Source organism: Myxine glutinosa, chromosome 12 (assembly GCF_964187855.1).
Source record: "Myxine glutinosa chromosome 12, kmMyxGlut1.1, whole genome shotgun sequence".
Taxonomy (NCBI): Eukaryota; Metazoa; Chordata; class Myxini; order Myxiniformes; family Myxinidae; genus Myxine; species Myxine glutinosa.
In genome coordinates, this window is record NC_136272.1 from 41409298 (window position 1) to 41431549 (window position 22252).

Sequence of the window (22252 nt, forward strand, 5' to 3'; positions counted from 1 at the left end):
CTAGCGCGTCCATCCCCGGAAGGGCGTAGGCATCCAGCTGTGTAAAGTGGTTAATCGTTTGGGAATAGTCGATTACCATGCGTCTGCGATGGGCCTCGCTGCACACCACCAAGACCTGGGCGCGCCACGGCGACCTACTAGGTTCTATGATGCCGTCTTTCAAGAGCTGAGCCGTTTCGTCCGCAATGAATTGCATGTCAGCGCGAGAGTAGCGTCGTGATTTTACCGCGACAGGGGTGCAGTCGGAGGTTAGATTGGGGAACAGCGAAAGCGGCTGGACGTCCATTTGCGCTAGGGCGCACACCGCAAGCGTGTCGTCCGCCCCCACAACAAGAGTGTCAGGCCCACCAAACTCCATTACCAGACGTCCATGCAGCTTAAGAAAATCGTGTCCTAACAGAATATCAGCACATAATGTGGGCAAAACCATAAGGTGTACATCAGGGAAAACCCGTCCCTTTAGCACGAGTTTCAATCGGCATTCCCCCTTCGTGCTGAGCCGAAGCCCCTGGGAAGCCATGAAGATTCGTCTCGTAGACCGCCAGATCCGCCATCCATGCCTGAGCACAAGTCGCTGGTCGATAAAACTATCCGTAGATCCTGTATCCACCAAGGCCCGAACACAATGGCCTTCAACCATGAGGGGAATAAGGGCTTGAGCCAGGCCAGACGAGGCTGCTGGGAGCGGGACTGAGCCCCCCGAATGGATCGGACCAGCCTCGCGGGTGGATCCTACGCCAGCAGCAGTTTTGCGGTCGTGGCCAGAGTCTGCGTTGACCATGGGGAATCCATTATCGTCATCAGAGGGCTTTCCCCAGCATTCCGGTGTTTCGCGATTCAAAATCTGACAATTCTGACGAGAAAAGGCCTCCGTAGTATTTGAAATCGCCTTTTGACACTTTTGGCAGAAAAAGGCCTCCGTAGTATCCGAAATCGCCTTTTGACATTTTTGGCAGAAAAAGGCTTCCGTAGTATTCGAAATCGCCTTTTGCCATTTTTGGCAGCAAAAGGCCTCCGTAGTATTTGAAAGCTCCCTTATCTCCTTTGTCGGGGCGTGGGCCGCTGTTAGCTCGTGGACGACTCGAGGAGTACGTTCCGCTGGGGCTTGGCGAGGTTTCAAAGCCCCTTGCGTGGCCCGGAGTTTGGCCAAGGACACGGCCTTTGTGCCCGATGGAGAATGAGACGGTGGTGGCTGTCCGGTGATGCCCGCCAAGGACGTCTGAGCGCCCAGGGGTCCGCAGAGAGGGGCCCTCCCCTTCGAAGTCGGGTAAGGCGCCGTGTGTCGGGCTCGGCTCGGCGCGGGCTCCGCAATGAGCCCATTCAAGGTCGCTGCGCCCGCGCGACCGCGACTGCGCGAGTCAATGAGCCGCGAGCCGCGTGCCGTTTTCCTGCACACTTTCGCGTAATGTCCCTTTAGCGAGCACAAATGGCATATAGCGTCTCGTGCCGGACACACGACCCGGGCATGACGTGGCCCCCCACAGAAAAAGCATGCGGCCCCGCGCAAGGCCTTGGGTCTGGTCGTAACGGCAGCCGTCAGTGCTGGATCTTCCTCCGGAGCATCCCGGAGTTCAGCGAGCGGATCCGCGTCCTCGGCGGTAGCACTCTCCGGCCGGGCGTGTAGTGTGGTGCCCGCCAAAAGGCGCGTGCGATCATAGGTGTTCGATTGCATCCGCGCTTCGGTGTATACTGGCGCTTGCTCGAGTGCCGTAGCGAAGGTCAGGTCGGTCTTCTCCAAGAGTTTGAGCCTTAGTTCCTGGGAGGAGACCCCTGCAATGAAGGCATCTAAAAGACGATCATCCTGAGCCTGCGCGGGAGTCCGTGGCTCCCTGACGCTGTCCAGCAAAAGCTGCCGGAGCTCCTGGGCGTAGTGGTCCATCGCATCGTTGGGTTGCTGGCGTCGCGTTTGCAACAAATAGCGTGCGTACACCGGGCTTTTTTCCTTTATGTATAGCCGTTTGAGCTCGGCGATGGAGAGGTCGTACATCGCGCATTGAGCGATAGCGTTGTACACCCGGTAGTCGATTTTTGCATGGAGAGTGGCTAGCTTCGCGGCAGCCGTCGGTGCGGTCTCAGGCTCATCAAAAAGATTCTGCAATTGTCTGAGCCAGTGCTTCAGCTGCAAGCCACCATCCGCGGCTTGCGGGTCGGCGCTGAAGATGGACACCGTCAGCGTCTTGTTGCCAGCCATGGATCTAAATGCAATTAAGTGTTGTGGAAAACCAATCAGGTCCACACAACTTTAGTCCAATAGTTGGTTTAATTGCATTTAGATCATCACATCATCCTGTAAAGTAGAAATACACAATAAGTATACGATGCGACATCTCATGGGTCCATTCATCTATCTATAATTCCAGTAATCTCTGTGTGTGTGTGTGTCTGTCTGTGTGTTTGTTTGTCTGTGACCGCTGTTTCTCGACAACCACGGGTCCGATATACTTGAAACTTGCCAGGTATATTGCTGGGGACCCGAGGATGTGCCTTTTCAAGGTTTCATATTAATCGGACAATTACTTACCGAGATATGTCCAAAAAACGCTTCAACCAATCAGAGAGCAGCGAGCTATCACGTGTGCCGAACGTGGCGGGCACACTCTGCCTCGGATGGCACATTTGAGAGCGTATTCATTTATTTCACGTTTGCAAACTATGTTGCCGTTAAACTATGTTTTAAAACGAATTCAAACTGCGATTAAATTAAAACGATTCATCCTAACTGCGATTTGCGAACTTCCGGACAGTGACGACTGTCCGGCAGCACGCTTTCCGGCATCCAATCACAGAACGCTTTGTTGCGTAGGCGTGGCCGATGTGAGACGAGCGGAGCTGAGCGCGTTACGGGCTGACCGCCATTACGGTACGTAATTCGATTTCTTATGCGCATTATTTCTCCCAATTCATTCATCTCCCAATTTCTCCCAATTCAATTCGTATCACTAATAAAAACGAATTTGCGATTCATTCGCTTTCCTGCGCGTTTGTGCACGCGATGGCGATTGCTTTACCAAACTCCGGAAGCCGTTCGCTTTGGACCAAACCATTGCATGAGGGGGGGGTTCTGTGGTCGTTGCGAATGGACCAAACCATTCATGTAAATAGAGGGGGGGGATTGTCACTGTACTCGCAAGCCGTTCGCCGTTCGCTTTGGCGTTGCGAATGAACCAAACCATTTCATGTAAATAGAGGGGGGGGGGATATAATTTTAGATAGATATATAGTACGGGCATATATATAGTACGGGCATGCCCTAGTATCATTCAATGCAAGCAAGCTGGATATTCTATACAGGCGTACCGTTAGCGAGGCTACCGATGTAACATGTCACAGGAGAAGTCTCTGGAGCACCGTTCGCAGCAGCGGGTCTTATAGTCACGTCCCTAGCGGTGTCAATGTGCAGCGAGCATCACCCCGGGTTCAGTACGAATACGATTTCACTACACCATGCATGGAGATTTCCATGGATACCATAGGAGGAGAGTTTGGTGAGCCAGACCGCATCGAAGGCACGTGATATGTCAAGGGAGACAGCTCTGATTTCCTGTTTGGCATTGAGGACCTCCATCCATTGTTAAGACAGCAGAAGCAGCATGTCCAGAGTAGAATGACCAGGTCTGAATCCAAATTGATGATCAGAGATCAAGCCATTGGAGAAGAGGAAGGATTTGATATCCGAAGCAATGATGGATTCCATGACTTTGCTGATAATTGGGAGCAGGCTGATTGATCTGTAGTTGCATGGATCTGTTTTTGCACATTTTTTGTGTAAAGCGGTAATGTTGGCTGATTTCCAAGATGATGGCAGATGACCTTGAGCAAAAGAGAGGGTGAAGAGAACAGAGAGAGGGTGTGAAAGAGCGGCAGAGCAGAATTTTAGGACGTCCACTATACATCCTGTCCACTATATCCCCACTATACGTCCTGTCCTGGAATATCATTGCCATATTTTGGCTGGTGCTCCAGCCTGTCACCTATCTCTTCTTGACAGAATCAAGCAACGTGCTGCCATGCTGGTGGGACAGGAGTTGTTGCCTCTGATGCTTCCTTGAGCCTTTTTTTTTTTTTTTTACAGATATTACTATGGAATGTGCTCTGAGGGTCCATCACAGGTTGTTCCACCTGAGCATACTTTCAGTCACTCTACACATTTGGCAGTTTCTTCCCATCCATACACTGTATCTGTCCCAAAGAGTAAGACTATGAGGTATTCTTTTTGTTTTTTCCCCCACACAGCATCACTCTAGAAGAGTTTACCTGCATCCTGCTTTCCCCTCTATCCTAACCTCCCTTAATTCAAGATGAATGTCAATAGATTCCTCCTATCTGTCTAATATCTACATTTTCCTTTGTGTAGTCCCCACCTCGAGTGGCCTTGAAGGCTTTGTGGCAGGCGATGTCTCATTTTTAAAAATGGATGTGTGTCATGGACAGTGAAAAAGAAAGAAAGGATGAAGATTGACATTTGTGAAATCTGGTGTTGGAGACGAATGTTATTAATTTCATGAACTGCAAGAAGAACATAGAAATCGGTGTTTGATGGATTTAGACCACCATGTACATTAGAAGCTCATTTGAGCACTTTTATTTGCTGAATATCATTGCAGCCTACATAGAGGCCTAGCAAGTTGAGACAGCTCAATTCCATTAGTCTGTGGGAGATGCAATAAGCATAGAATGCCTCAAAGATGTCGAGTATCCTCCACATTTCTTTCAGTTTAGTGTTAAACAACAGTAGCGACTGTTTAAAGGGGTAATCATATGTTGGACAGAATTGTCTGAATGCGTTATAATATTTTTTCGTTATAATATTTTTTGTCGTTATAGTTGTACTATTTTAGTTTGCCGTTATAATTTTTTTTTCTGGTAGGTGTGCCCCACGAAATGCCACAATAAGTTATTTGTGCACCTTAACACAGAGTTTGTCCAAGGCGGATAAGATAAGTTAAGGGGGTGGGGTGCAAATTAGGTTGCTACAACATCCATCATGTGACCCCCTGGCTATCTGGCAGAGGTGGTGGAAATTGGATAAGTAATGACCAAATGCATTGTGGTCATACCGACAGACAGAAACCAAATTGCATACTTTAGTATGATTGGCACAACACCCCAAATGACATCGGTGAAGCCTGACAAGCAGTCAAGGCCCTAGGTCCCCTTAAGGAAAGTTGTATGGCTAGCTGCAACAAAGAATGCACAACGGTGACAGTAAAGCATTATTTCCTCTCCTTTCCTGTTCCACTCCTGCAAAGCAGTCTTGTGGCAAAGATTACACTGGGTGGTTTTCTGTTGCCTTAACAGCAGTTGTCAATAGCAGGTGGGAATATGGGATTATTAGTCAAGGCCCTAGGCCCCCAATAATGTGGGAATATGGGATCTGTTCAGGGTGATGGCAATAATCGCCTACTCTTTGCAGAAGATATCATGGGAACTTTAACATCTACCAGCAAACAATGCTGGTAGAAAGGTCTCGAGGTTAGCATCCCATCTGAAGGACAGCATACTCATTGATGCAGCACCTGCTTGGACAACACTTGGTTTATATTCACATATTCACAACATTCACATATTGTATAAACATACATATTGTTTATATTCACATATTGTTTATATTCACAACACACCGTTTATATTCAGGTTTGGGAATCAAATCCAGGCGAGACAGCTCAAATCACATGTGAATCGTATGCTTCCGGTTACTCTCAGTTCATGAACCACGATATGATATATTCTTTGGAAAGTTTGGGATCTTTGTTTTTCTCAGTATCTCCTGGCCATGGTTTTCACCTACTTCAAGAGAGCGGGATTTCTTCTTCACGATTATACTCGCAACAATTTCTTCATCGCCTTGTAAGCAAATGATATCTTATTTATGGTGCTCATGTCTGTTTCTTTTTCTCAAATGATTTTGTGAATGGGCATTCTTATTCCTTTCAGCTTTCCAGTTGGCTAAAAAAAAGTACAATATATCAGGGAAATGTGTTATTTACGCAATGTGTAATATCTCTTCGTGTACTTCTTAAAAGGAACTTATCCTTTCTTTAATGGCCACAATTATTCACACGCTCTTATGTGGCTGGCCAGGGGGTGGGGGGGGGGGGGGGGTGAGTATGGGCAGGGGAGGGTTGAGGTTTTGCCCAAATCTTTCACGAACCGGCTGGCCAGGCCTGATGTTTGACGAAGTAGTTAAGGTAGGAATTTGGAATTTGACCATGGTTCCGCGATAGCTCGCCTTATCTTTGCGACAGTCACCATGAGATATAAAGCCAGCAGATGGGACCGGCGATAGTTCACCTAATCTTTGGGAAGTTTAAGGTCCATCCGAGGGATGGCACACACGTTAATGAACCACCCTGCCTGAGAAACACCAGGATGACAGTTTATGGATGGTGCCGAGTTTCGAACCCAGTCTCGACAGCTTGGAGGTGAATATGCGTATGTTCAGGCCAACTTGCCAGTCCTACTTCTTAAAAGAAACTATTTGAATCAATTCAAATTGGTACTCATGTAAGGGAACTCATGGAATGTGTATACAGTATATGTTTATTTTTGATATATATATATATATATTTTAATACACAATTGTTCCTTTTTTTAAATTTCCTTCATTGGAAGTCAAATGTCGATGATTTGGGATTGTTATCGCAATCTTGGCTGAGCAATTGAATCTTATTTCTAATGTTGGAATTAAAAAATGAAATATATAAAAATGCAAAAGGAACTGGAATGACATCACCACGGCATAACATTTGTACAGGTATTTGGCTAATGACATGGAAGAAGATGAAGATTATAAGTATGGCATCTTTCCATGGGCTCTTGGTGACTGTTGGCGAAAAACCCTCTCTCGGTTTTTGAGAAAGCGTGACAAACTGTGGGAGAAGATGCAATACCGGGGAGCCGTCAGCCGGACGTGCTGTGAGGAGGTAAAAAAAAAAAAACATGAAAAATTTAACCAAACGCCTGTTGTTCTTGGTCTTTCATGGGAGTTCATTTCTGGGCATTGTTGGATTTTCTCCAAACATAAAAGAAAACTATCACAAAAAATGTGCCAAGGAACAAAAAATAACACCTTTTAATATGTACTCCATTCAAAAAATTTTTTTTGCACTTGGGAATAAATTTCTTAGTCTGAAAATATAATAACTCAATCTCGGCCTCAATCCCAAGGACCTCATGGCTAACGTGGTAACGGCCCAATAATGTGGTTGAGTCTTCAGGATGTGATACATTAAATATTGGGGAAACTTTGGAAATGGATTGGAAACTTATAAGAAAAGAAACAAACCAATAGACGTGTGTGTGTGTGTGTGTGTGTGTGTGTGTGTGTGTGTGTGTGTGTGTGTGTGTGTGTGTGATATATGTGTAATATGTCACGCACAATATGTGTGTACACAATATACTCCACAGCATGTCACACATAATGTGAGTATACATTATAATATATGTATAATATGTATGTATATACATAAGGTGTAATATGTGTGCATACAATACACAGCATAACATGTCACACAAAACGTGTATGAACCACAATCGTGCATTTATACATGCAAATCACGACCCATGTACTTGTTTGTGTGTGTGTGCACGTGCGTGTGCACACGTCATCGCCACCTGTTCTCATCTCTACCCGCAAGTCCCCAATACCAAACGGAGCCCTCCCTGGTCTCGAAGCATCCATCCCCCAGCCCAAGCAAAGAATCACTACCCATGTCTCCCATCCATCTCAATCTCATCCACATCGGTCTCATCCTTCGAAGCTGCCATATTCAATACGGTATTGGATCTCAGGAAGCTCAGATCCCAAAGCTGCCATGCATTTAGAAGCCGTCTCATCGACCGGCGTGGTACCAGGCACCTTATGTGCATTTTAGGGTAAGAAAAACCCAGAAAACTTCCGTCTGTCCCACCCAGGTCCGCCAAAGCTCGGGCCCTCCCATCCGGCAGCACGGGCCCCACAGTCGGAAGACCAGTCAATTGCTTATAGGTTAAGGTTCTTACATTAGGTAAGGGAATGTTGAGGTTTGCTATTTAAATATAGTTGAATGTCGGATGATGTGAAATTAACATCATTTACAGCAATCCTTTAAATTATATTATATTTTAGGAATAGCCAATACTGTACAATTAAGTGTGTGTGTGGTGTGTGTGTGCGTGTCACTTGTTGGTGTCTCAGACAGGTTAATGAGTGGCAGGGATTTCCTCTTGGTCAGGATGCTTGCAGCAATAGCTGGTGTAGCACTTGCTTCCCAGTACCCACAACAGTAATGGGATCTGATCTCTCTCTGAATATAATTTTTTTTTTTAACTCTACATATATCGTTTTTGTTTCTTTTTTTCCTCCAGGCTAGCTATGGTTGATTCTTTTTATTCATATCAGTGTATGCTGTGTATATCCATAATTTCCAATGGTCTAATTTTGTTGTAGGTGATGGCAATCGCTTCAGAACACAATATTTGGAAGCGTGAGCGTCCAGCTCATCATGGCGGTGCAGTGCGTTTATATAATCGCCTTGATAAAGCTGGAGCCAAGTGTGATACCTGTCCTGAACAATGGCAGGACCATTGCACGTGCTGTGATCATTGCTTGAGCTGGCTTGAGCTGGATGGTTCATCCTCTTCTGACTTCACCCTGACTCTCTCAGACAAAAGCCAAGGCTTACCGCTGTCAGATCAGACTAATTGTGACAGAGTCGTATTTCCATCCTCCCAATCCTCTGTTGCAAAATCTAAGGGCACAACCAGCAGAGATGGTAGGTCGGGATGGAAATGAATACCTATCATCTTGCTTGCTTGTTGGACAGGCCAATGTAACATTCCTTAATGGCCAATAGGACAGGACAGGCCGACATAAAATTATGTTTACACCTTCTTTGGCTATGAGCACAGGTAGTTTTGTGATAACGTTTATCTGGATACCCAGTGCATTCAGGCCATAATACAGCTGGTGGCCTGTGTCATCATACTGACATCATCATGCGAGCTGACTCAATAATGCAGCAAAAAGACAGATGCTCCTGCGTCGACAGACCCAGAGGAAATTTCAGTGCTGACAAAACATGCAGGTGCAAATGTTAGTTTCCCGATGTGCTGATAAAATCATGCAGTGTCTGTCAGATGAGATCCAGCAGACAAATTTAAAGAATCCTATGCTCTCACAAGACTTGAAGAAGGACAGTGCAAAAAGGTTTTCATGACAATGTTGCAAGAAGTTAAACACGGGTACAAGAGATTAAAACCACACCGTCAGGAATGGCCCTGACCTTAAAAATTCCTTGTATTACAAGATTTTCAACCCAATTTTAGGCGACTGGTCTGTTATGACTGGTGTTGGTAGCCTGGATTCGGCCAGGCCTCTCTGGTAAAATGCTCATTATAGCCACAGAAATAATGGTTTCTACACTTTAAACATGCAGTGAACACATTTTTACCATATACTCATTACCTCCATCACCGAAACTGGACGGAGGTTATGGTTTCACCCCTCCCTCTCTGTTTGTCTGTGAGCACGATAGTTCAAAAAGTTATAATGAATTCGGATGAAACTTGTTCGACAGATTGGGTGTGTGAGCAGGACGAATCAATTCGATTTTGGTGAAGATCCGAATCCAGTTACGAGAAATTTTTATTTATTTTTAAAGTAATTCTTTACCTTTGAAAGATTAAGCCAACCGATATGTAGCACGATATTTCAAAAAGTTGTTGACGAGCTATGACAAAACTTGGTGGATGATTTGGTTCGGTGACAAGAACGAGCCGATTAGATTTTGGTTCAGATCCAGATTTGGCCTATCATTTGGATAAAAAATGTATTAAATACAATTAATTAAATACAATTAAAGGAAGATTGAAAAGATATATGGAAATGCTGTTGAATACAGAGAATGAATGGGATGGCAACATAGAGAGTAACCCAGTTTTACGACCGGCAGAGAAGATAACTGAGAAGTAAGTTGAGGAAGCGACAAAAGCAATGAAGAGTAGAAAAGCGGGAGGGCCGACGGGAGTTGTGGGAGATATGTTGAAGGCAGCAGGAAGTTGGCGTGTGGAGAGAATGACAGAGATCTGTAATCTGGTGGTGAAAGAAGGCCGCATTCCAGTGGATTGGGAACTGAGTACCCTCGTCCCTCTATACAAGGGGAAAGGTGACCCTCTGGAGTGTGGCTCGTACCGAGCGATAAAGTTATTGGAGCATGGAATGAAGGTATTGGAAAGGGTGTTGGAGAGGAGGATAAGGAAGAAAGTGAAGATCGACGAAATGCAGTTTGGATTTATGCCAGGAAGAGGAACGACAGATGCGCTTTTTATTGTGAGGCAGTTGCAGGAGAAGTACATGGAGAAGAGGACGAAGTTGTTTCTTGGGTTTGTTGATCTGGAGAAAGCATTCGATAGGGTTCCACGCGAAGTATTGACATGGGCATTGAGGAAGTTAGGAGTGGAGGAATGGTTGATCAGAGTAGTGATGGCAATGTACAAAAGAGCGCGCACAGCTGTAAGGATGAAGGACGGGAACAGTGGTGAGTTTGAGGTGAAGGTGGGAGTGCATCAGGGGTCGGTACTAAGTCCACTACTATTTGTAGCTGTGATGGAGGTGCTGGCTCTGAACGTAAAGGAGGGTTTACCGTGGGAGTTGTTGTATGCAGATGATCTGGTGTTGATTGCAGAAAGTATGGATGGACTGATGGAAAAGATGAACAAGTGGAAGGAATGTATGGAGACAAAAGGTCTGAAGGTGAATATCGGAAAGACGAAGGTGATGGCAAGTGGTAAAGCATGTGGTGTGGTGGAAAGAACTGGGAAGTGGCCGTGTGCTGTGTGCAGGAAGGGTGTCGCAGTGAACTCCATTCAATGTACAATGTGCGCTGAGTGGTTTCATCAAAAATGCAGTGGTCTGAGAGGGTCATTAACCAGTGTGGCAGCTACATTCAAATGTAAGGTGTGCACAGAGGGAGCTGCAGATGGAGGAAATGTTGAGTTGGATCTTGGAGACGGCATGAAGCTGGAAGGTGTGAAACCATTTTGCTACCTAGGAGACATGCTGAATGGAGAAGGTGGATCAGACTCGGCAACGGTTGCTAGAGTGGGATGTGCATGGAAGAAGTTTTGGGAACTGAGTGGCGTGCTGACGAGGAGGGGAGTGTCGTTGAAGCTGAAGGGAAAGGTGTATGCTGCATGTGTGAGAAGTGTTATGATTTATGGGAGCGAGATATGGGTAATGAACGTAGAGCAGCAACGAAGGCTGGAAAGGGTGGAAATGCGAATGGTTCGGTGGATGTGTGGAGTATCGTTGAGAGGAAGACAAATGATGAATTGCGAAAGATGATGGGAATAGAGCCTGTGATTGATGCTGTGAAGAGAAACGGGTTGAGATGGTTTGGTCATGTGTTGAGGAAGGATGAAAGTGACTGGTTGAGAAGAGTGATGGAAATGAATGTAGAAGGAAGTAGAGGACAGGGAAGACCGAGAAAGACTTGGCTAAAGATGGTGGAAGAAGAAATGCGGGCAAGGGGGTTAACAAGGGGAGATGCAGAAAATAGGGCAAAATGGAGAAGACTGTCATGGGGACCGCAAGGCTAACCCCCGCTCTCGCAGGGAAAACGCACTTAAAATGCCTGTTGTTGTTGTATTGGGATACAAAATGTAACCTCTTCAGCCTGGCGGAGGTATGTGCACTACCGAGTGCCGTTCTAGTTTATTGTGCACCAGGCCTGGCTACCTTAACGCAAACTATGTTTTGTATGCCAAACGTTATTGTCGTGCAGTCATTTGCATGTCTTTCTTTTTTTTCTGCAATACACCGCACATGGAATTTCTTGATATTTTAGTTTTTGTTCCTCTTGCGCCTTCCAGTTTGAAATATTATCGGAATATGCATGCAATTGAATGCCATTATGCACTGTGGCATTCCCCACTGCTGCTCTTAATGCTTTCTTTTTCATATAAAATCTTGGCTCACTGAATGGTGAGGTCACATTGGGTAAAAAGACAATGTACTGACAGTAAGGCACTGGGGAACATTTGGACACACATGGAAGCGAATTAACTCACAGGAAAAGAGGAGGAGGAGAGGAAACAATAACCTGTAAGTAAGAAGGTTGGGTTAGGTATGGGAAATGGGGAAGAAAAGATTACAAGTAAGGATGGAGGATGAGATGGTGGTGCCCCAGCCAATATGGGAGAGCAGCACTCCATTGAGCTACTAACAAAGGCCTTGTAGTCTGTAAGCAGTTCTGATTTTTCTTGGAATGACAGAAGATGTCCTGTCTGCAGCTGGTTTTGGATGGCCCTGGAAGGTCATGATTCGTTGTGAGGCCTAGAAGTTCAAGAGACTGTAGTTCTTCCTGTGGCTAACAATGGAAATAGACAGGTTGGTTAGTTTGATGATCCTTCAAGTTAGTCAGGGTGAGATTGCAAGATTTTCTGAGATTGAAAGATATATAATTAAGGGCAGCTTCCCTCTACCATCCCGCACGTCTCTCTCCATCACATGGAGTTTTCATTATAGTTCCTATTTAACTACAGCATTGTGTCGTTCATTTAAATGTGAATATGGAAGGCCACCATCATCACAAGCTGCAGTACATGCAATTCAGCCATTTCGCTTTGCAGGCAGGATGGGGATATGTGAAAGTACCTGACGTAATACATCTGTAGGTAATATGTGTAACGTTTCATTTCTCAGCATCCGTGTATATTGTGGCCGCTAATTGCACCACCTACTCAGTCCTATTGGCCATTAAGGTAAGGTGTCAACGAGACCAATGATATGAATAGTACAGTATATTACTTCATGTATTTTGGGATATTTCAGCTTCTAAGTTGACTTTATTTGAGTTGTCATTTAACTGAGATTAAGTTTCCTGTACAGCAGCATTTTCTTCATTTGCAATCGCTTCTGCGTTGGTGTGTGTCTGTCCGGGCCATCACTTTTTTTTTTTAACCTTTTGAGTTATTGTCATCTAATTTTCACCAAAATTTGATTATGATTACACGGAGAAGGCAAATTATTAATTTGGTCAAAAGGTCAAATGTCAGCGTTACATAGAATCATCAATTTTCATCCGATTGATCTGAAATTTTAAGAATCTGCATATTGGCTCACTGAATTGGTTCACCAATCAAAAGCTAGAAGCTGATTGTTTTTAGATCAAAAGGTCAAAGGTCAGTGTTGCATGGAATCATCAATTTTCATCCGATTGATCTGAAATTTTAAGAATCTGCATATTGGCTCACTGAATTGGTTCACCAATCAAAAGCTAGAAGCTGATTGTTTTTAGATCAAAAGGTCAAAGGTCAGTGTTGCATGGAATCATCAATTTTCATCCGATTGATCTGAAATTTTAAGAATCTGCATATTGGCTCACTGAATTGGTTCACCAATCAAAAGCCAGAAGCTGATTGTTTTTAGATCAAAAGGTCAAAGGTCAGTGTTGCATGGAATCATCAATTTTCATCCGATTGATCTGAAATTTTAAGAATCTGCATGTTGGCTCACTGAATTGGTTCACCAATCAAAAGCTAGAAGCTGATTGTTTTTAGATCAAAAGGTCAAAGGTCAGTGTTGCATGGAATCATCAATTTTTATCCGATTGATCTGAAATTTTAAGAATCTGCATATTGGCTCACTGAATTGGTTCACCAATAAAAAGCTAGAAGCTGATTGTTTTTAGATCAAAAGGTCAAAGGTCAGTGTTGCATGGAATCATCAATTTTCATCCGATTGATCTGAAATTTTAAGAATCTGCATATTGGCTCACTGAATTGGTTCACCAATCAAAAGCTCGAAGCTGATTGTTTTTAGATCAAAAGGTCAAAGGTCAGTGTTGCATGGAATCATCAATTTTCATCCGATTGATCTGAAATTTTAAGAATCTGCATATTGGCTCACTGAATTGGTTCACCAATCAAAAGCTAGAAGCTGATTGTTTTTAGATCAAAAGGTCAAAGGTCAGTGTTGCATGGAATCATCAATTTTCATCCGATTGATCTGAAATTTTAAGAATCTGCATATTGGCTCACTGAATTGGTTCACCAATCAAAAGCCAGAAGCTGATTGTTTTTAGATCAAAAGGTCAAAGGTCAGTGTTGCATGGAATCATCAATTTTCATCCGATTGATCTGAAATTTTAAGCATCTGCATATTGGCTCACTGAATTGGTTCACCAATCAAAAGCTAGAAGCTGATTGTTTTTAGATCAAAAGGTCAAAGGTCAGTGTTGCATGGAATCATCAATTTTCATCCGATTGATCTGAAATTTTAAGAATCTGCATATTGGCTCACTGAATTGGTTCACCAATCAAAAGCTAGAAGCTGATTGTTTTTAGATCAAAAGGTCAAAGGTCAGTGTTGCATGGAATCATCAATTTTCATCCTATTGATCTGAAATTTTAAGAATCTGCATATTGGCTCACTGAATTGGTTCACCAATCAAAAGCTAGAAGCAATTGTTTTTTAGATCAAAAGGTCAAGGTTGCATGAAATTGCCAATTTTCACCCGATTGACCTGAAATTCAAAGAATTTGCATATTGGTTCACAAATCAAAAGGTAGGGGTCGATTGTTTTTTTTGTTTTTTTTAGATCTAAAGCTCAAAGGTCACGGCTGCATAAAATCATCAATTTGCATTTTGTATTTTTTAAAATGTTTTTGTTATTTTGAGCATATGAAAGAAGAAGAAGATGTGCGAATACAAACCGACGTGGACGGGCTTTGCATTTTCAGATGCTTTCTAGTTGGCCTTTCAATTCAATGGTGGTCTAATTGAGGTGGTTTGATGCGATTAAATATGAAATACTTGCATGTAGGCTCATGCTCACCAGCTGTGCATTCTTGATTTTCTTCATCAATTTGCAGTTCACATCCACAGTTGTCTTATAATCCCCATGCTTTAAAAAAAAAAACCGGGGAATATTGTAATCGGCTCCATTTGTCTGTCAGTCATGCTATCTCCTAAACTGGTGGGCAGAAATTCACCAAACAAGGTAGTTATGACCACCACATGGTACGAAGGTGCAAGAGCAGTATCATTTTCGGCCCCGTCCGCAATGGCAAGGTCAAAATGTCAAATACCAAAAAAATGCAATTAGGAGCACATTTAAAAAACTTTTTAAATGAAACTTTGTATATCCAATCAACATTGTGGAATGCATGAACTGTGTAATGGTTTTTCCCCAGGGGATGGGGACTTTTTGCCATCTTTCAATTTTGCTTAAGGTGGGAAGTGTGGGGATTTGCAATGGCACCACCATTGATTTGGCAAAAGTATCACTTTTCATACAGTGCCTTCAGAAAGTATTTACACCCCTTGACGTTTTTCACGTTTTCTTGTGTTACAGCCTGAATTTACAATGGATTAAATTGAGATATTTTTTGTCACTGATCTACACATAAGAAGTACCCCATAATGTCAAAGTGGATTCTTAATTTATTTATTTATACAAATTTTTACTAAATAATGAATAATAATTAAACAAATAATTAATAACATTCCTCTTTTCTCCCGCCTTTGGAACAGACTCCCACACTCTCTTCAATCCCTCTCCTCCCTCCATGTCTTTAAAACAGCTGTTCAACACCATCTCTTATCTTCCCCCATCCAAAACCTTGATCTTTTCTACCCCCGTTAAAACACCCCAAATCCGCCTCTTTCAATCCCCAACTTATTTCCTGAAATTCCTAGAAGTGTTCATTTGCTTTTTAACGTGTACCCCTCCCTCCTCCCCCAGCCCTCCCCCTTCCACAGATCTACCGACATCCCTGTTCTCTTCTGTTGTTGTGCTTGTGTGCTTCCCTCTCTCTCCCCCTCTTGTCTCCTGCTCCCTTCATTGCATGTTTTATGTGTCTGTGCATGTTTTCATGTTTAATGAGTTAGCTCTTATGCGGGCCTCGATTCTGTATACAAAAAAAAATGGAAATCTGAAATGTCTCAAGTCAATAAGTATTCAATCCCAAGTCAATACTTCGTAGATGCACCTTTGACAGTAATTACAGCTTCGAGTCTTCTCGGGTATGTCTGTATCAGCTTTGCACATCTGGATTTGGGGAGTTTCTCCCATTCTTCCTTGCAAATTTGCCCAAGCTCTGACAAGTTGGATGGGAAGCATTGGTGAACAGCAATCTTCAAGTCTTTCCACAGATTCTCAATAGGATTCAAGTCTGGGCTTTGGCTGGGCCACTTAAGGACTTTCACATTTTTGTTCTGAAGACAGTCCAGTGGTGCTTTGCCTGTATGCTTGGGGTCATTGTCTTTTTGCAACGTAAGTCTTCACCACAGTATATGGTCTTTTGCATTCTGAATCATGTGCTCCACAAGGCTTTGCCTGTATTTGGCTCCATTAATTGTTCCCTCTATCCTTACAGGTCTCCCAGTCCCTGCTGCTGAAAAGCATCCACATGGCATGATTCTGCTACTACCATGCTTTCACGGTCGGGATGGTGTTAGATGGGCGATGAGCTGGGCTCGGTTTCCACCAGAAGTAGCGTTTTGCATTGAGTCCAAAGAGTTCAATTTTCATCTCATCAGATCACAGAATATTTTGCCTCATGCTCTGAGTCTTTCGCATGTCTTTTTTGGTTTTGCTCTAGGTAAATATTGTACTGTCATGTGCCTTTGTGCTCCAGGTGTACTGTCATGTGCCTTTTTTTCAGGAGTGGCTTCCCTCTGGCCACCCTCCCATAAAGCCAAGATTTGTGAAGTGCTGCAGTGACTGTTGTCCTTCTAGCAGGTTCTCCCTTCTCAGCCAAGGAACTCTGTAGTTATGTCAGAGTGGTCATTGGGTTCTTGTTCACCTCTGTGACTGAGGTCCTTCTTGTCCGGTTGCTCAGTTTGGTCAGACGGCCAGCTCTAGGAAGAGTTTGGGTAGTTCCATATTCTTTCCATTTCCCACTGATGGAGCTCATTGTGCTCTTGGGAACTTTCAACACTCTAAGAAATTGTTTTATATCCTTCCCCGGATCTATGCCTCCTCACAATGCCATTTGGAGCTTTACGGAGAGTTTTTTTTTTTTTAATGTTGAAGGCTCCAGTCACGGAATATATGGTCCTCATCGAGGCCTGGCCTTAAATAAAAGAGCTGCATTGATATAAAAATGAAGAAAGAGAGAATGGTCAAAGAGTTTTGAGGAAATAAAAGAGAGAGAATGTAAAGCTGAGTAGTGAAAATGAGTAAGAAAAGTGTATGATGAAAAGTGTATGATGTTTGTTTGTGAGACAGAGAGATTAAAGCGAGCCAGGTAGCTATAGTTTGAGTGAGACAGAAAGTAAGATCAGCAATCCTGCCACAGAGAGTGTAAGATGGTTCTGAACGCCACTTTAACGCTTTAAAGTCTGAATGGTATTACTGCCCTGAGCAGTCGCTGTCGACAACCTCCTACCTAACGTTTATCTTGGTCTTCCTGGTAGGGTTGCTGCTCTGACATGCACTGTCAACTGTTATATAGAAAGGTGTGTTTGTTTCTAAAGAATGTCCAATGGATTTAATTGGCCACAGGTGGACTCCAATGAAGTTGTAGAGACACCTCAATGATGATAAAAGGAAATTGGATGCACTTGAGCTCAGTTTGGAGTATCACAGCGAAGGGGTTTAAGACTTAATGACTCAAGACATTTCAGCTTTTCATTTTAAATTAATTTGTACAAATTTGTAAAAAAAAAATCATATTCATTGCACTTTGACATTATGGGGTATTATGTGTAGATCAGTGACAAAATATCTCAATGTAATCCATTTTAAATTCAGGCTGTAACACAACAAAATGTGAAAAGGTCAAGGGGTGTGAATACCTTCTGAAGGTTATGCACACATCTTGTTTTATACATTCATTGTTCTCACCTCTGGATGGTTAAGTCTTGCTTTTAACCATATTTCTTTTATTTTAATCTACTACAAAAGTGTTTAGCTGTTTTGCCACCCCTTGGTAAATTTCGATTGAATGTTTCATTAAAATCATTCAAAACCAATTGAATATGATTTGAATTCGTTTGGTTAAAATTGTATTGCATAAGAAATTACATTCTGTAGGGATAAGAGAAAATGAAATGTGATGGAGCTAAACCTGTTGTTTTGCTTTACTTTGCTGATCCCTGTCGATGGGTTGCCCCTGTCCTTATGATTAGTTTTCATGCTGTATTCAAATGCATTTGACATATTGGAGTCATGTTGCTATAATTGACGAATATTATCAAATGCTTGATTATATTATGTTTGCTAGATTCTGAGAACATGCAAAACTTGCACAAGTTGTCAATCAAATCATGACAGTAGTGAATCCATTTTTATTTATTAATCATTTATTGATGTATGTGAGGCATTGAAAACGTTCGACGAACAAGATATTAGTTATAGTCCAAGATGCGTCAAAATGGTATAAATATGAACAAAAAAATACAGATATCTATTTTCTTACTGATTGATGCTTGATCAGCTTCAGATGTGAGATTTACAAGAAACATTTGTAGAATGAAAAAACGACTTTGACGTATTTTGGACCATTTTGAGTTTCTCGTTCGTATAACTTTTTTCATTACCCCTTGTGATTGCCAGCAATGCTTTGAAGAAACAACTGTTTTTTTGTTATTTTTTTTACATTTTCTCTCATATATTATCCTCAGGATTCAAACACCATGCCTCTTTGGCTTGTGAAGAATTTGAAAGTACACTGAGGTGGTTTGCTGGAAACGAGATGTAATATTGTGGCCTTGTGTCATCATCCATTAAGATCCTTTCCAGAAAATATTTAATGTAATGTGCAGAAAGTTCTGTAACAACTTTGTTTTAATTTAGATCTTCGTTTTTGCTGTTATAGTGTCATACCAAGCAACAGTGTGGCTATTCAGACATTAACAAAGCACGTGCTATTGACCCAAGCCATGATTATAATTTAACTAATGGCATCATTGTAATAATTGTTACAAATTGCCACTTGCTGGTTATATTAGCAGCATGTTTGATTTATCTCCACTACGTTTAAAAAGAAAATACGAGGGCGTGTTAAAAGCCTCTTATTCTTTTTCTCCAAACAGGTAAAGATATTCCAATGAAACAAAGACAGATACTAACATCGATCTTTATTCCACCACTGTGCATATTTATTTCTCAACATGATCACCACTGCATTCCACACATTTCAAGTGGTTTTGTGATGCTGTCTCGATAGAACTGGGTGTCCTGCTGATAGAACCAGCGCGTCACAATGGCCTTGACATCATCGTCATAAGAAAGATGTTCTCCATGAAGATGTTCTTTATTTTTGGGGGAGAGTTGAAAATCTGACGGAGCCAAGTCCAGGTGATCCTTGGTCGTGCTACTCCATTGACCTTCTCTTACTTTCAGGATCATAATAGTGCATGCATCTCCAGTCATGTCCAGTCACCTCATCTCCAGCCAGTCATCCCAACTCTCATCTCCAGCACTTCATGCTGCATATAGCTAACAATGCCATGCTGCCCTCTACCCTCTTGCCTAACATAGCATTGAGACATGTAGTGTCAAAATCACGAAACTTCGCACCCAGTGGCAAGAAGGACTAATGTGCAGACTGCGCTTTGTTTCATTAGAATATCTTTACCTCTTTTGGAGAAATAGTATCGGAGGCATTACTTTTCAACACGCCCTCGTATGTTTTTCATTGTCTATGACGTGGCAGTACTATGGGTAGCACAGAAGATTTTTCAAGTTGCCATTAAAGCATTTTTTTTTTTTTTTTGATAAAAGACAAGGGTTGAGTATCTCAGTGTGATTATATATTAACATAACAGTCACATTAATATGATGAGTGCATGTGTGGTATTGCTGTTAGTTTTAATGGTAATCGCCAAAGGGACCATTTTCCTATTGTCAAGAAAATATAATCACACTGAGATACTCAAACGTTATCTTTTATCCACATGTTAAAGTTTTCTTTCTTGCATATACATTTGTATTGTGAAACTTTGCTTTGAAATTATGCTCAATAAAGTGTTTAATTGAATACTCTTGTGTAAAATGCCGCAAAAGTTTAGTTTGCAAAACTCTTTGAAGAATCCAGTCAACAAGGAAGAATTGCGCCACGATAAAGTGTGAAAAGGTGCTTTTGTTCTTATTCCTCATAATATTTTTACAATAAGTTGAACTTTAATTGAACAATCTCCGTTTCATTTTCTACTTTATGTAAATGACTTGCTTGCTGATCAAACATCATAAATATAAGGAAGGTGACATTTACTTCATTATTACTTCTTTTTTTTTATTTATGTTGAAGGTTTCAGTCACAGATTATATCGTCCTCATCGAGGCCGGGCCTTAAATAAAAGAGTTGCGTTGATAGAAAAGTGAAGAAAGAGAGAATTGCCGTATCCTTGATTTGACTTTTTTGTATTCATAGTCGAGGCTCATGGAAGTACACTGAACAGATCAGGACTTAACTAGCTTACTTAGTCCTCTGTAGGACAAAGGCCTCCCTCAACATGGTTATTCTGTTCTACTCAGTGCAGTTTGAGGTTATTGAACACCAGTAAATGTTTCAATTCAAACTCTCCATATGGTACTTGGTGTACCTGTGCTTCTTCTGGGTCCTAGTTATGTAGGTTTCCAGTTTGTAAATGTTGTTTTCTACCAGTTGGCCTTTATTTTTGTGACATGTCCAGCCAAGTTACCCTCGCCAAAGAAAAGGGTGTTGCATTTGGGTCCATTTACTTGTCTGTCTCTCTGTTTGTTTGTTTGGCCGGATAAATGTGCTAGCATAGGTCACAGATGCCACCTAGTCATAGCCAGTTGTACACGTTCTCTTTTATTCAACTGAGTACATGTTCTAATCCTGTTGACATTTTGAAGAAATCAATTTGATTTTTGTTTTTTCTATTTTTTGTGGGTGCCTGAAACGCTTTCCTGCACCCATTAAGGAAAATTTCTATTTCATCTATATTATAATAGGCGAAGGTGATTCTGTCTGTCTGTCTGTCCGGGGGTGTGGCTTACTCCGTTTACAGAGTAGCTCCACCCATTCTTGGAGAGGCTTCATGTAAACAAATATCCACCATTTTATTAACTCGAATAGCTTTGAAGCCTGTTTAGTTAGGCCCGTGCTCTTTCTCTCTCACACAGGTTTATTTCAACTCTAATTCGATATATCATTTCATTTTTAACAGTCGATAACATAGTTTTAGACTCGGTTGAAAAAAAACGGGAAGAGAATCCCATGAAAGTTTCCATTTATAGAACGAAATGAATTCTCAAAGGCCTGTAAAATAAAGCCCATTCATTGAGTCACCCTCACGATTTTATCTCGAATTCACCATCTGATTTAATTTTTATCGATGGTTTTAGACTTGGTGTCAGAAATAATTGAGAACATTCACGCACACACGGGAAAATGCAGAGATATATTTTTTTAAATCGCGCCACGATGATACATGAAAATACACCGCCTAAAATAACAGTTGGGGAAATTGTCGACATATATTAAAAATTCGCTTTTTCTTTTCCGTTAAGATATATTACTTTTACTTTTGATGACAGTCGTCACAAAACGACATATATTTCTTCGTTCTTATTTCATTCAACATTATTATCCGGAAGTAAAAACTAAAATATGTTTCAGGAAATTACTGAGATATTTCTTCGTTTTTTTTTTTTTGTTATGTGCGCATACACTTTAAATAGGTTTATTTGAAATCTTAAATTTTCACAATGTAATTTACTTGCCATTTTATGATTACGAGACACTTCCTCTTGAGGATCGTGACAATTCATGCGTTGCGTGGAAACTTCCATTTCCAAAATGAATGAGACGGGAGAGGAGCGAGGAGTTGGAGAGTGAAGAGCGAAGGGTTGGAGAGTGAGGGGTGAGGGTTGGAGAGCGAGGAGTTGGAGAGTGAGGAGCGAGGGGTTGGAGAGTGAGGCACGAGGGGTTGGACAGCGAGGAGCGAGGAGTTGGAGAGCGAGGGGTTGGAGAGCGAGGAGCAAGGGGTTGGAGAGCGAGGAGCTAGGGGTTGGAGAGCGAGGAGCTAGGGGTTGGAGAGCGAGGAGCTAGGGGTTGGAGAGCGAGGAGCTAGGGGCTGGAGAGCGAGGAGCGAGGGGTTGGAGAGCGGGGAGCTAGGAGTTGGAGAGCAAGGAGTTGGGGAGTGAGGGCCGATTGGAGCGGAGAGTGAGGGCCAATTGGAGCGGAGAGTGAGGAGCGATTGGAGAGGAGAGTGAGGAGCGATTGGAGGGGAGTGTGAGGAATTGGAGAGGAGTGTGAGGGATTGGAGAGGAGTGTGAGGAATTATTGGAGAGGA

At 42.5% G+C, this 22252-nt stretch overlaps 1 protein-coding gene across 1 annotated transcript in view; it reads left to right on the plus strand.

Moving 5' to 3' along the window:
- Positions 1-19431, plus strand: part of SPDYC (speedy/RINGO cell cycle regulator family member C) — a 35779-nt gene extending 16348 nt beyond the window's left edge. Inside the window, exons 4-8 of the mRNA XM_078766256.1 lie at positions 5762-5847; positions 6755-6923; positions 8429-8753; positions 18611-18683; positions 19332-19431. Coding sequence (XP_078622382.1) covers positions 5762-5847; positions 6755-6923; positions 8429-8753; positions 18611-18683; positions 19332-19431 — 753 coding nt within the window. The remainder of the gene's footprint in view (positions 1-5761; positions 5848-6754; positions 6924-8428; positions 8754-18610; positions 18684-19331) is intronic.
- Positions 19432-22252: the final 2821 nt, after the last annotated feature.